The 16,220-nt window shown below is 44.0% G+C and overlaps 1 protein-coding gene across 17 annotated transcripts in view; it reads left to right on the top strand.

Annotated features, from left to right (window-relative positions):
- LOC110519104 (phosphatidylinositol-3,5-bisphosphate 3-phosphatase MTMR4) overlaps positions 1-16,220 on the top strand; it is a 123,129-nt gene that overhangs the window by 36,119 nt on the left and 70,790 nt on the right. For all 17 annotated transcript variants that reach the window (XM_090188848.1, XM_090188850.1, XM_090188849.1 and 14 more), the window contains one exon: positions 4,359-4,448. In XM_090188848.1, the coding sequence (XP_090044974.1) occupies positions 4,359-4,448 (90 nt within the window). The remainder of the gene's footprint in view (positions 1-4,358; positions 4,449-16,220) is intronic.

Here is a 16,220-nt window from a genome sequence, read left to right as displayed (position 1 = left end):
GACCCTGTCGGGTCTGATCGAGGCGCGGCTCTGTTATGAGTTTTATAGTGCAGTATTAATGGGACGGGAGCCAGCGCCAGCCGCCGCTTGCTGGCCCATTTACCCGCGAAAGTACACTGTGTGCTGGCAAGACTGACGAGGGGAGTGCTGAGCAGAGCAGGAATCCTACGTCACTACGTCCAGCTACTAAACGTGGCCAACTCATCCACCACAGAGTGAGTTGTGCAGGAAGAAGATAAAAAATGAACAGCTAGACTGCTGTATTATCCCCTTCCTGCCTGTGTTTTGTGCGTGTTGGCTAGTTCATACCCCTTCCTTGAGCCTGGCATTACATCTCTGTGAGAGGGTGCTGTGTAGCCATTCCTTATACAGTAATGTATAGCTCTGGTCTGGCACTTCTCTGTGTAGTGAGTGGTAGAGAGAATGCTTCCAGGTGACTACCTCATGAAGCTGGTTGAGAGAATGCCAAGTGTGTGCACCCCACATCCCTGTACCATCACCCCACATCTCCGTACCATCACCCCGCATCCCTGTACCATCACCCCGCATCCCCGTACCATCACCCCGCATCCCCGTACCATCACCCCGCATCCCCGTACCATCACCCCGCATCCCCGTACCATCACCCCGCATCCCCGTACCATCACCCCGCATCCCCGTACCATCACCCCGCATCCCCGTACCATCACCCCGCATCCCCGTACCATCACCCCGCATCCCCGTACCATCACCCCGCATCCCCGTACCATCACCCCACATCTCTGTGCCATCACCCCACATCCCGTACCCTCACCCTACATCTCTGTACCATCACCCCACATCTCTGTACCATCACCCCACATCTCTGTACCATCACCCCACATCTCTGTACCATCACCCTACATCTCTGTACCATCACCCCACACCCCTCCCCCTGTTCCACATCCCCGTACCATCACCCCACATCTCTGTACCATCACCCCACATCCCCGTACCATCACCCCACATCCCCGTACCATCACCCCACATCTCTGTACCATCACCCCACATCTCTGTACCATCTGTAACCCAAAGCCAAGGGAGAGCCCCCCCCCCCCCCCCCCTACACACCGTTGTTAACAAGGTCATCTACATGTCATACCAATGTAGCAGGTACTGCTTCCACTGTCATCCCCTCAGGCTCTTGCTGGTTCTTTAAAAAAAATGTGTAACAGGGGGAGGGGGTGTTAATACTGGCACAGTCTGTTACATGGCATAACCAGCCTGACCAGTGAACCAGCCTGACCAGTGAACCAGCCTGACCAGTGAACCAGCCTGACCAGTGGACTATGGTTTTCGGGTTCTGTGTTGGGTTGGTGGCAGTAATGGCAGATGTCCCCTCTGGATCCACATGGCAGTATGCAAGAGGACGTCTGCATGAAAAACCATCTGGGGGGGGGGCGGGCGGCTTGTCACTCTCACACGTCTGACAATAATGTAGGCTTCGTGGGCATGTATCAGGTGACGAAGCACAATGACCGTACTGCCATTTTGATTCTTGTCTGATATGAATCACCATGCAGCACGATGAGTAAAGATCCTCGTGTTCATGTGTCTGGTCTGGCTGTGGTGCAGACTGTACAGAGGGTCCTCTCGTCCCGTCCCCAGTGTGTCTGAGCCAAGGCAGAGGTGGATAGATGAAGGGAGGTAGGCGAGCACCTGAGACAGCTGGAATAGAGGGAGGAGGGAGAGATTAATGACGAGAGGATTATATCCTCCTGCTGCTCCCACGGTTTTTCCCCTCTGTGGATTTTCAGGGACAAGCCCCCTGATTTTTAGCCCTCAGAAAGAACCGACGATGGAGTTAAACGGAGTCTGATATTTTCCAATAATTGAACGTTGCGTCTCATCATATTTGCACTATAGCAAACTGGTTTGCTCTCGCGGCTCCCCCTGCAGACTTTTTTAGGAGAGTGTTCAGGCAAACGTTTATTCAGTGATACATTGTAACCACTGCCTGAACAACCAATGGCCCAGGACCAGGAAGAGTTTGCATGCAACAGTATAATCTACCAAACCTGAATGATTTGTAAAATGATAGACTAGGAGAGGTAATCCAATTGATGGAAATTGATAGTAAAATATAGTTCCATGCCATTGTTTTTTTTTTATTTTCTTCGCGTAGCTACACCCCTAGTCACCTTTTTTATAAAAACAAATGCTTACCTTGTTTGTTTTTTTTTTGTTGTATAAATCACGATCACGATCCTCATTCTTCTCATGCGCGAACATCTTTATCGATGAATGACTTGACCTGCTTCCCCGTTAGGTGACCTGCTGGGTGTGTTGGTGGTACCAGCTTCCCCGTTAGGTGACCTGCTGGGTGTGTTGGTGGTACCAGCTTCCCCGTTAGGTGACCTGCTGGGTGTGTTGGTGGTACCAGCTTCCCCGTTAGGTGACCTGCTGGGTATGTTGGTGGTGCCATCTTCCACGCGGCGGCAGGGTAGCCTAGTGGTTAGAGCGTAGGGACGGCAGGTAGCCTAGTGGTTAGAGCGTAGAGGGGTTAGGTAGCCTAGTGGTTAGAGCGTAGGGGCGGCAGGTAGCCTAGTGGTTAGAGTGTAGGGGCGGCAGGGTAGCCTAGTGGTTAGAGTGTAGGGGCGGCAGGTAGCCTAGTGGTTAGAGTGTAGGGGCGGCAGGGTAGCCTAGTGGTTAGAGCGTAGGGGCGGCAGGTAGCCTAGTGGTTAGAGCGTAGGGGCGGCAGGTAGCCTAGTGGTTAGAGTGTAGGGGGGGGCAGGTAGCCTAGTGGTTAGAGTGTAGGGGCGGCAGGGTAGCCTAGTGGTTAGAGCGTAGGGGCGGCAGGTAGCCTAGTGGTTAGAGCGTAGGGGCGGCAGGTAGCCTAGTGGTTAGAGCGTAGGGGCGGCAGGTTAGCTTAGTGGTTAGAGCGTTGGACTAGTAACCGGAAGGTTGCAAGTTCAAACCCCCGAGCTGATAAGGTACAAATCTGTCGTTCTGCCCCTGAACAAGGCAGTTACGCCACTGTTCCTAGGCCGTCATTGAAAATAAGAATTTGTTCTTAACTGACTTGCCAAAAAGGTAAAATAAAGGTAAAATAAAATAAAAAATAGTTGACCTGCTGGGTGTGTTGGTGGTGTACTGACCGTAGCCCAGCAGTGGCCAATCCCGTCCTTCATTCCTCTGTTTGCTGAAGCCTGTGTAGCACCCTGCGTCAAAGATTGCTGGCACTGTGCTGAGTAAATGTTTGACATTCGACCGTAACAGAGTTCCCGAAGCCTGTTATAAACTGAGGAAAAAGATATTGGTGCTTTATTGCCAAATTTCGTAACCGAACAATAACCCTTCCTCTAATTCTATAATATATATTATTAATATTATTTTCAATGACCCAGAACAGGGAAGGCATTATATTTTGAGGGGTCATATATGGGCTTGAAAGATATTGCCTGGCCTGCACCCACACCACATCTCTCCTCCTGTTGTCTGCCAATTCACCCTCCACCACTACCACATTGCATCGCAAATGGTCCCCTACTACCTCTTTAGTGCACTACTTTCTATGGGACCTGGTCTAAAGTAGTGCACTACTTTCTATGGGACCTGTTCTAAAGTAGTGCACTACTTTCTATGGGACCTGGTCTAAAGTAGTGCACCAAAAAGGGAACAGGGTCCCATTTGGGACTTGGGAGTCCATCTGATGCGGAGGTCTTTCACCTCATTTATTATCCGAGGTCGATCACGGTCAATGTTTCATCGGCTACGTGACGCCTGTGGACGCGCTTCCTCCACTGAGATGGCAGATTACCATACAGATGCTTGCTGGCGTAGGATCTGGAAAGAGACTCCTGTGAAGGGAGTTAGTTGGGGTGGGGTGGGGGGGGCTTTATTGACCTTTTTCCTGGGCGCGCGACAATTTTGATTGAAGCCTCTGTTCTAGTGCTTTCTGTTTGATCTGGTAACGTGGTGCTGTACTGTGTTTGATCTGGTAAAGTGGTGCTGTACTGTGTTTGATCTGGTAAAGTGGTGCTGTACTGTGTTTGATCTGGTAACGTGGTGCTGTACTGTGTTTGATCTGGTAACGTGGTGCTGTACTGTGTTTGATCTGGTAAAGTGGTGCTGTACTGTGTTTGATCTGGTAAAGTGGTGCTGTACTGTGTTTGATCTGGTAACGTGGTGCTGTACTGTGTTTGATCTGGTAACGTGGTGCTGTACTGTGTTTGATCTGGTAAAGTGGTGCTGTACTGTGTTTGATCTGGTAAAGTGGTGCTGTACTGTGTTTGATCTGGTAACGTGGTGCTGTACTGTGTTTGATCTGGTAAAGTGGTGCTCTACTGTTTTTGTTACTATGGGATTGTGTGCTGACGTGTCACCTGCTTGTCTTCCAGGGTGAAGAGGGACCACCCAGTCTGGAGTACATCCAAGCCAAGGACCTGTTCCCTCCGAAGGAGCTGGTCAGTGAGGACGACAACCTACAGGTGGGTGGCTGGGAACACACACACACACACACACACACACACACCAGGTATGGTAGACAAAGCCCACACACTAGGATAGTATTGGAAACATCTCATCTCTACAGTAAGCTATGTCTCTCTATGGGAATCTGCTGTGCGTGAGATGAGGCTGCTGTTCTGTAGAAAATCCGCTAGCTCATACTGTAGGTTCTGAAATACCAAGTCCTAAAGGGAAGGGTTGTAAGTACACTAACTAACACTGTTCTCAGTATTCATGCTTGTTCTAGAGTGGAGAGGTGTGTGTGTGTGTGTGTGTGTGTGTGTGTGTGTGTGTGTGTGGGTGTGGTCTTCATACTTACAACTCACAATTTTTTTTAAATTGTATTGTATTTAACATGGCAAGTCCAGTTAAGAACTATTTTTATTTTATTTACAATGTCGGCCAGACACTGGGCGTCGCCTTATGGGACTCCCAATCACAGCTGGGTGTGATACAGCCTGGATTCGAACCACTTTGTTTACATACTCATCTCATGTATATACTGTACTCGATACCATCTACTGTATCTTGCCTATGCTGCTCTGTACCATCACTCATTCATATATCCTTATGTACATATTCTTTATCCCCTCACACTGTGTACAAGACAGTAGTTTTGGAATTAGATTACTTGTTGGTTATTACTGCATTGTCGGAACTAGAAGCACAAGCATTTCGCTACACTCGCATTAACATCTGCTAACCATGTGTATGTGACAAATAAAATTTGATTTGATTTCTGTAGTGACTCCTCTAGCACTGAGATGGAGTGCCTTAGACCACTGAGTCACTGATGCCGATATTTATTTTATTTAAAAAAAAAAAAATTGTGTATATTTATTATTATTATAAAAAAAATAAAAGAAAATTAACCAGAACAATTCTAATCAGGTCAAATTGAATAAAATGTTCAACCAGATTGGCAGCGTAAATGGAAATCATCGAACCTCATCCTCAGAGCAGTGATCCACAGTTACCCCGGGTTACCACTCCACGTAGGAGAAAGGGCTTTTAGAACTCAGTCAATTAGACCGGGTGTGGATTAGGCTAGGCAGGTGGCCGTGACATGGCTGGGTCTGGCTGGGTGAGAGACGGCTAGCTGCGGTGGCAGTGGGCCAAGTCTATGAGCTCATCTGTAATCCTGTTTGAAATTAGAAGACCGCATTGCAGAGTAGCTCCCTGGAGAACTGGAAGCGAGGCTACTATTGTTAAGTTGGTACTGCAGGAAAAAGGTGTCTGGGCTCAACACGTAATCAGGAAAGGGGGGATACCTAGTCAGTTGTCCAACTGAAATGTGTCTTCCGCATTTAAGCCAACCCCTCTGAATCAGAGAGGTGCAGAGGGCTGCCTTAATCACTATCCACGTCTTCGGCGCCCGGGGAACAGGGGTTTAACTGCTTTGCTCAGGTGATTCGATCCAACAACCTTTTGGTGACTGGCCCAATGCTCTAACCACTAGACTACCTGCAGACCAAGAATAGGGTAGAGTAGAGGATCAAATCCAACTTTTATCTAAATAATTTAGAATTGTAAAACAATGTTTTATTTTTTATTTTATTTAACCTTTTATTAACAAGGCAAGTCATTAAGTACAAATTCTTATTTACAATGATGGCCTAACCCCGGACAACCGCCCTGTGGGACTCCCAATCACGTCCGGTTGTGATACCGCCTGGATTCGAACCAGGGTGTCTGTAGTGACGCCTCTAGCACTGAGATGCAGTGCCACTCAGGAACATTTATATTAAGAAAGTAAGAGGGTTGGGCATAATATGGTGGCTCAACTCCAGCCACTTTAATCATGGGAATTGATGTAAAATATACAGTGGGGCAAAAAAGTATTTAGTCAGCCACCAATTGTGCAAGTTCTCCCACTTAAAAAGATGAGAGAGGCCTGTAATTTTCATCATAGGTACACTTCAACTATGACAGACAAAATGAGAAAAAAAAATCCAGAAAATCACATTGTAGGATTTTTTATGAATTTATTTGCAAATTATGGTGGAAAATAAGTATTTGGTCACGTACAAACAAGCAAGATTTCTGGCTCTCACAGACCTGTAACTTCTTCTTTAAGAGGCTCCTCTGTCCTCCACTCGTTACCTGTATTAATGGCACCTGTTTGAACTTATTATCAGTATAAAAGACACCTGTCCACAACCTCAAACAGTCACACTCCAAACTCCACTATGGCCAAGACCAAAGAGCTGTCAAAGGACACCAGAAACAAAATTGTAGACCTGCACCAGGCTGGGAAGACTGAATCTGCAATAGGTTAGAATGTTTTTTGTTTTGATTTGCGTTTTATCAGAGTGCCATCAGGTAGCCTGATTTCAGATGTGTTCATGTAAAACAGGATTTATTAGGGAAATCGTTCTTCTTGCAAAGAATGTCAACATTTAAAAAAAATCAAACTATTATATTAATCTCACTAATCCACAATCACGTAATTGTGTGCATGTAAATGATGTATTGGATAATGTGAGATTTTTCCAATTAAGCTTCTAGCATTGCTCGTGTTAGCGCAATGACTGTGCATGCTAGCTGTTCCAGTAGACTTCGTCATTGCGCTATTAGCATTGGCTCTAAAAACGTCCTTAAACTTTCTAAAAACGTCCTTAAACGGCACACAGACACAAAAATGGTATCCATGCTTTTATCTGACTCTGGGTATTTTTATTTATTTATTTCACCTTTTATTTAACCAGGTGAGCCAGTTGAGAACAAGTTGTCATTTACAACTGCGACCTGGCCAAGATAAAGCCAAGCAGTGCGACACAAACAACAACAGAGTTACACATGGAATAAACAAACGTACAGACAATAACACAATAGAAAAGTCTATATACGGTGAGTAGAAAAACATCCTTAAATGACTAGTGCAATAAAACAATTAATTTCTTCATATACAGTACCAGTCAAAAGTTTGGGGTTCACCTACTCATTCAAGGGTTTTTCCCCTTTGGTTACTACATGATTCCAAATGTGTTATTTCATAGTTTTGATGTCTTCACTATTATTCTACAATGTAGAAAATAGCAAAAATAAAGAAAAAAAGCAAACTTTTGACTTGTACTGTGTATCTCTCTGGAAAAAATACTGTGAAAATGATGAGAATTTATTTTCTTCTTTTTGACCAATTTTTAATTTTTTTTTTAAACAATCACAGTAAAATACTTGCATTGTTAACCAGAATTTTTTGGGATATCGATAAAAAATGATGTAGAAATATATTAGACAGCATAAGCATAAAAAGTCCACCTTTTATATTTATACTATATTTTATTAACTTATTGTATACAATTTTGTGTTTTACTAAAACCTGATATTTCATTTAGGCATATTTAAAAAAATATATTTTTGGGTGGATCCTCTCATGTCAGAAGATCGGGGAGTGGTGGTTTCCTAGCGACCACCTTGGGAGTCATTTACTTCTGTTACTCCTTCCTCAACAGACAGACATTAGACTTTTAATACTTCCTTCTGCTGAGCAATCTCCAGTCAACCATATCTGTTTTTCCTCCCTAGATGTTCATTTCCTTACAGGGACCTACAGAGGCACTGTCATCAAGTCATTCATGTAATTAATTATTGCTGTCAAGAGACTCCTCCTACTTTTTATTTTTAAATGTGTGCATAATTTAATTGTTCTCAATTGTTAGGTCAGCCTCAGGGAACCTCGTCCATTCTAGAGTGTTTTTAAAAAACAACACATTCTAACATGTTATTGTTCATGTCACATATGATATGAGAAAGGAAAAAAAAGAAGCATTTTTATCCATCAGCATTTTAATGATGCTCTCTTGTTTCACCTTGAAATGAAATGACCTCTTTGACTACTTCTGAGTCTCTCTTTTTTTTTAATATTTTTTTTATATAGAATGCCGTAGAATTAAACAACCACTCTTCTTCGATGGTGTCATAACACGCAGCATTACCGACCGTCATAAAAAGCACGGTACTGTGTAATTTGAAGTGTGTTTTTTTCAAGCTGCTCGCTCACTGTAAAAGTCCCAGTTATTTATTCTGTCATTTCTCTGTTCATGACCAGTCTTTATTCTTTTATGTGACTCTGATCTGTCTGGATGCCTAGTCACTTTACCCTGGTTTTATATACAAACGGTATCTAACTCAAGTAGCTCTGCACATTGATCTGGTACTCCCTGTTTATAGCTCCACATTGATCTGGTACTTCCTGTATATAGCTCCACATTGATTTGGTACTTCCTGTTTATAGCTCCACATTGATCTGGTACTGGTACTCCCTCTTTATAGCGCCACATTGATCTGGTACTTCCTGTATATAGCTCCACATTGATTTGGTACTTCCTGTTTATAGCTCCACATTGATCTGGTACTTCCTGTATAAAGCTCCCTTCTTGTGTGTGGTATTTTATGGGGCGGCACGTAGCCTAGTGGTTAGAGTTTTGGGCCAGTACCGAGCTGAACGAGGTAAAAAAACTGTCATGCTGCCCCTGAACAAGACAGTTAACCCACTGTTCCTGGGGCCGTCATTATAAACAAGAATTTGTTCTTAACTGACTTGCCTTGTTAAATAAAAGGTAAAGACAAAACAAAAATCCTCTTGTGTAAGTTACTATTTTTATATTCTAAATTCTGCATCGTTGGGAAAGGTTTGTAAGCAAGCTTTTCGCTGTAAAATCTACTACACTGGTTGTATTTGACGCATAGGATAAATAAATTGTGATTTTTTAAGTGTTTCTTCTAGAGGCCTCCCCGCCTCGGCCCTGAGCAGAAACAACCCTCACCCTAGCCACTAGTTACTAGTGGAGATCTGAGAGGATTGGAAAGGCCTCTGTCTCCCCTCCTCGGCCCTGAGCAGAAACAACCCTCACCCTAGCCACTAGTTACTAGTGGAGATCTGAGAGGATTGGAAAGGCCTCTGCCTACCCGCCTCGGCCCTGAGCAGAAACAACCCTCACCCTAGCCACTAGTTACTAGTGGAGATCTGAGAGGATTGGAAAGGCCTCTGCCTACCCGCCTCGGCCCTGAGCAGAAACAACCCTCACCCTAGCCACTAGTTACTAGTGGAGATCTGAGAGGATTGGAAAGGCCTCTGCCTACCCGCCTCGGCCCTGAGCAGAAACAACCCTCACCCTAGCCACTAGTTACTAGTGGAGATCTGAGAGGATTGGAAAGGCCTCTGCCTCCCCGCCTCGGCCCTGAGCAGAAACAACCCTCACCCTAGCCACTAGTTACTAGTGGAGATCTGAGAGGATTGGAAAGGCCTCTGCCTACCCGCCTCGGCCCTGAGCAGAAACAACCCTCACCCTAGCCACTAGTTACTAGTGGAGATCTGAGAGGATTGGAAAGGCCTCTGCCTCCCCGCCTCGGCCCTGAGCAGAAACAACCCTCACCCTAGCCACTAGTTACTAGTGGAGATCTGAGAGGATTGGAAAGGCCTCTGCCTCCCCGCCTCGGCCCTGAGCAGAAACAACCCTCACCCTAGCCACTAGTTACTAGTGGAGATCTGAGAGGATTGGAAAGGCCTCTGCCTACCCGCCTCGGCCCTGAGCAGAAACAACCCTCACCCTAGCCACTAGTTACTAGTGGAGATCTGAGAGGATTGGAAAGGCCTCTGCCTCCCCGCCTCGGCCCTGAGCAGAAACAACCCTCACCCTAGCCACTAGTTACTAGTGGAGATCTGAGAGGATTGGAAAGGCCTCTGCATCCCAATGTACCCTATTCCCTATGCAGTGCACTACTTTCTATGGGCCCTGGTCAAAACTAGTGCACTACTTTCTATGGGGCCTGGTCAAAACTAGTGCACTACTTTCTATGGGCCCTGGTCAAAACTAGTGCACTACATAGAAAATAGGGTGCCATTTGGGACTTCGCCTATTGTCTGGTTAAAGGAAGTCTCCGGGCTCTCGCCTGTCTTGCTGACTTTGATCCTGTCTTTGATTGGCTCTTGCATGGCAGCACAAACCTCTCTTGTTGGAGCTGCAGCCCATGAAAAATGCATGTTCTCTAGGGTTATGGCATTCCCTTCCAACCTGCTGCAATCTACTCGGACTGATGCACTGTAGCTTCTAATAGACAAGGAGCGCCAAGCTATACAATGGATTAATACTTTTACTGCTCTGTGGTGCTGTGGGACTGTCTAACTGCTCTGTGGTGCTGTCTAACTGCTCTGTGGGACTGTCTAACTGCTCTGTGGGACTGTCTAACTGCTCTGTGGGACTGTCTAACTGCTCTGTGGGACTGTCTAACTGCTCTGTGGGACTGTCTTAACTGCTCTGTGGGACTGTCTTAACTGCTCTATGGGACTGTAACTGCTCTGTGGGACTGTGGGACTGTCTAACTGCTCTGTGGGACTGTGGGACTGTCTAACTGCTCTGTGGGACTGTCTAACTGCTCTGTGGGAATGTCTAACTGCTCTGTGGGACTGTAACTGCTCTGTGGGACTGTAACTGCTCTGTGGGACTGTCTAACTGCTCTGTGGGACTGTCTAGCTGCTCTGTGGGACTGTCTAGCTGCTCTGTGGGACTGTCTAGCTGCTCTGTGGGACTGTCTAGCTGCTCTGTGGGACTGTCTAACTGCTCTGTGGGACTGTCTAACTGCTCTGTGGGACTGTCTTAACTGCTCTGTGGGACTGTCTAGCTGCTCTGTGGGACTGTCTAGCTGCTCTGTGGGACTGTCTAGCTGCTCTGTGGGACTGTCTAGCTGCTCTGTGGGACTGTCTATCTGCTCTGTGGAACTGTCTTAACTGCTCTGTGGTGCTGTGGGACTGTCTTAACTGCTCTGTGATTGGTTGAGAAAATGGATGTGTGACCGTGTGTCATCCAATATTGCCTGTAGATAGGCAAACACAGGGAGACCGACTGAGAGGGTGACAAATAGACTTCCTGATGAAGTGGTTTTTATGAGCCGTTTGGGTCTGTCTGCCACGCGTTGTTCCAAGTGTGTCGGCCTCCCCACAGCTGTCCCACAAGAGGATCCTCGCACCCGTTTTGTTTTATTCAAGTCAACCTCCCTCCTTTTTAGGCATCGGTTTAGTCGCTCCCTCTCTCGTTTATCACTCCCTCTGTCCTCCTCGTCTCTTGTTCCCCCCTCTTTCCCTCTCTCTTTGTCTCTGTACCATTTCAGACAGTCATTCCCATGATAGTACCACACTGCCAACTGATGTCTTTAAAGGCACAGGCAGACCAGTAGGGTTGCCGGCTGTAATTTGCTAACCAATTCTACGGCCCCATTAACTGGGGGTTACTGCAAGCTAATTAGACATCCCCCCCGTCTAGACTCAGCGACAGTATTGTCACATTTGGAAAGTATTCAGACCCCTTGACTTTTTCCACATTTTATTACTTAACAGCCTTATTCTAAAATGGATTCATTAAATGAAAAATCCTCATCAATCCACAGATGATATCCCATAATGACGAAATGAAACCAGATTTTAAGAAATGTTTGCAAATGTATTAAAAATGTAAAAAAACATATTTTATTTGCATAATTATTCAGACCGTTTGCTATGACACTCAAAATTGTGCTCAGTTGCATCTTGTTTTCATTGATCACCCTTGGGGTGATGATTGGAGTCCACCTGTGTTAAATTCAATTGATTGGAAATTATTTGGAAAGGCACACACCTGTCTATATTAGGTCCCACAGTTGACAGTGCACGTCAGAGCAAAAACCAAGCCATGAGGTCGAAGGAATTGTCCGTAGAGCTCCGAGACAGAAATGTGTCGAGGCACAGATCTGGGGAAGGACACCACAACATTTCTGCAGGATTGAACGTCCTCAAGAACACAGTGGCCTCCATCATTCTTAAATTTAAGAAGTTTGGAACCACCAAGACTCTTCCTAGAGCTGGCCGCCCAGCCAAACTGAGCAATCAGGGAAGAAGGGCCTTGGTAAGGGAGATGACCAAGAACCCGATGGTCACTCTGACAGAGCTCCAGAGTTCCTCTGTGGAGATGGGAGAACCTTCCAGAAGGACAACCATCTCTGCAGCACTCCACCAATCAGGCCTTTATGGTAGAGTGGCCAGACGGAAGCCACTCCTCAGTAAAAGGCACATGACAGCCCGCTTGGAGTTTGTCAAAAGGCACCTAAAGTCTCTCAGATCATGAGAAACGAGATTTTCTGGTCTGATGAAACCAACATGTAACTTTTTGGCCTGAATGCCAAGTGTCATGTCTGTGGGAAACCTGTCACCATCCCTACAGTGAAGCATGGTGGTGGTGGCCTCATCATTTTGTGGGGATGTTTGTCAGGATCGAGGGAAAGATGAACGGAGCAAATGAGAGAGATCCTTGATGAAAACCTGCTCAGGACCTCAGACAGGGCAAAGGTTAACCTTCCAACAGGACAACGACCCTAAGCACACAGCCAAGACAACGTAGGAGTGGCTTCGGGACTTGTCTCTGAATATCCTTGAGTGAACCAGCCAGAGCCCGGACTTAAACCACATCGAACATATCTGGAGAGACCTGAAAATCGCTGTGCAGGTCTGCTGAGAAGAATGGGAGAAAGTCCCCAAATACAGGTGTGCCAAGTCATACCCAAGAAGACTCAAGGCTCTAATCGCTACCAAAGGTGATTCAACAAAGAACTGAGTAAAGGCTCTGAATAGTTATGTGATTAAATAAAAATAGATACAAATTCAAAACGTTTTTTAAAAATTATGGGGTATTGTGTGTAGATTGACGCGGGGGGGATCCCTTTTAGAATAAAAATGTAACGTAACATTTTTTGGGGAAAAGTCCGATCTGAACGCACTGTATATAAAATACATAATACACATAAAATATATAATACAATATATATAAAATACATAATACACATAAAATATATAATACAATATATATAAAATACATAATACACATAAAATATATAATATATATATATAAAATACATAATACATATAATATATATAATACATATAAAATATATAATACATATAATATATATATAATATATAATACACATAAAATATATAATACATATAATATATATATAATATATAATACACATAAAATATATAATACATATAATATATATATAATATATAATACACATAAAATATATAATACATATAATATATATATAATATATAATACACATAAAATATATAATACATATAATATATATATAATATATAATACACATAAAATATATAATACATATAATATATATAATACATCTAAAATACATAAAATATATAATACATATAATATATATATAATATATAATACACATAAAATATATAATACATATAATATATATATAATATATAATACACATAAAATATATAATACATATAATATATATATAATATATAATACACATAAAATATATAATACATATAATATATATAATACATCTAAAATACATAAAATATATAATACATATAATATATATAATACATATAATATATATAAAATACATAATACATATATAATATATATAAAATACATAATACACATAAAATATATAATATTTACAAAATACATAATACACATCAAATATATAATATATATATATAAAATACATAATACATATAATATATATATATATATATAAAATACATAATACATATAATATATATATATATATATAAAATACATAATACACAGTAATATCACATTTGATTGCACTGGGGCTTTACCGTCGTCACGGCCTCTATTCAATCCGAAGCCTGCAAAAAGAAGAGGGGGGAAGTGACATCATCATCTCCTTCCTGTGACCCATTTCTCCGATCATTCATTTCATCAGAGAGAACGGGGAGCTTCTGAGAATCCTAATAAATAGCCTAGATTACGAAATGACAAAGTGTTTTCTTGTTGTTTTTTCTTTTTTCTTTTTCTCTCTTCTCCAGTGCAGACACACGTAGGATTTATCTTGTCCCCAGGCCCAGTCACGTGCTCCTGCTGCTCAGTCTGTTTTCTGTACTGTACACTCTAGGCTACAGCTTTCCCAGCCCTGCGTTCGCTAATGATGTTGTCTCAAGTGTACCTGCTCTTCAGACATCTCCCCTGCGTGCTGTGTATTTTCAAACTCTAAAAGTAGGATCTGCTGGGGACGACTCGGCACATTCTGGCTGTAATGAGGCAGTGCGGTATTGTGTGTCTCTAGGCAACAACATGAACAGTGTTTTTGATGCGTGTGTAAAATAGAATCATTATAATTGAGGTGTTGTAGTCTCTCTCCTAATGAATTCTCACAGCATAACAACGATAAACCACTTTTCGCTCGTCAAGAAGGTCCCGGCACACGGCGTCACAAATACTTGAGTGGGGAAAAAATATATATATATAAGTATTGGTTAGAGATGTTCTTCAATTCCCCAGACACACACACTCACACACACACACACACACACACACACACACACTGACACACACACACACACACACACTGAAACACACACACACACACACACACACACTGAAACACACACACACACACACACACACACTGAAACACACACACACACACACTGAAACACACACACACACACTGAAACACACACACACACACTGAAACACTGAAACACACACACACTGAAACACACACACACTGAAACACACACACACTGAAACACACACAGTAAAACGTCTCCCACTTTGCTTTACAGACCTGATAGTGACACCGACGAACAAGCCTTCAGCTTTGTTCCAGCCGGAGGAAAATGGGACCTCTACTCGTGATTCGATGTCATTTAGACACTCTGTAAAACCTCCCTCACACCTCACAGATGTTCCTCAGCTGTCGCCTCTCTCCACTTTAATAAAAACACCAACAGAGGCATAATTTGTCACCGTCACTATGAAATCATTCTCAGTAAAGTATGATTAAATGTTGAATTGAGGGAAGAGTTCAAGCTAATTTTTTTTTTTTGGGGGGGGGGGGGGGGGGTGTAGTAACACGTGCATAATGGGCTTCCTGTTTTAGAACAGGGTTTCTCTAACTCTGTCCTCCCCCCCCCCCCACTACACAGCTGAAACGAATAATCCATGTTTTTTTGATGGTGATTTGGATATTTGAATGTAGAGCTGAAACAGGGTGGTAAGAACCCATTAAAACAGGGTCTGGGGAAATCCTGTTTTTAGACGACGTGAGCCATCCATTTGGAGTTTGGGCACAGTCCACTTCCTTTGTTAGTCTCCCCCCCCCCCCCCCCCCCCCCCCCCGGATCCCTCTCCACCTGGTTTGGTTGGGTTTTTAAGCAGCTAAATGGCTGCTTCTGAAGGAAATGAAGAATGTGTTCTATTATATTGTGACGGAAACCAATTATCTTAATGCGTGGCTCTTGTCCCTCCCTCGAGTCTCGATTCGCACCCTATTCCCTAAATAGTGCACTACTTTTGACCAGAGCCCTTATGGGGAATAGGCTACGGTTTAGGATGCGTCCCTGGGGAATCTGGGCTGAGGGCTGGGGTCTAAGGGGACTAATACAATGGCCACGTTAGCTGGAATGTTAATAGAAGGTTTGAGAGCCATCACACACACACACACCCTTCAACTTCCCTGCCGTCCTGTTTAGCCTGTCGGCCTGCTCAGTCAGGCTCAAAGACCAACCCGCATCTCTCACAGAGGTCGTTTTATGCTAGTACGGCTATGTGCTAATTGGGACTGCCGCAAGCACTCTTTTTTTAATTTTCCACCAACTGTCCCCATGTTCTGGAAGGGTACGCCAGCCAGGGAGCGGCGTAGTGTCTGGCCACTGGGTAGAGGCGCTGCTCAGTGGCTTTCTGTTTGTAGTGAGGTATTACGTCCCTAGG

Source organism: Oncorhynchus mykiss, chromosome 10 (genome assembly GCF_057628025.1).
Source record: "Oncorhynchus mykiss isolate SJ-2025 chromosome 10, ASM5762802v1, whole genome shotgun sequence".
In the NCBI taxonomy this organism is placed as follows: Eukaryota; Metazoa; Chordata; class Actinopteri; order Salmoniformes; family Salmonidae; genus Oncorhynchus; species Oncorhynchus mykiss.
The sequence above is the reverse complement of the archived record's forward strand: the minus strand, read 5'-3'. Positions and strand labels throughout refer to the sequence as shown.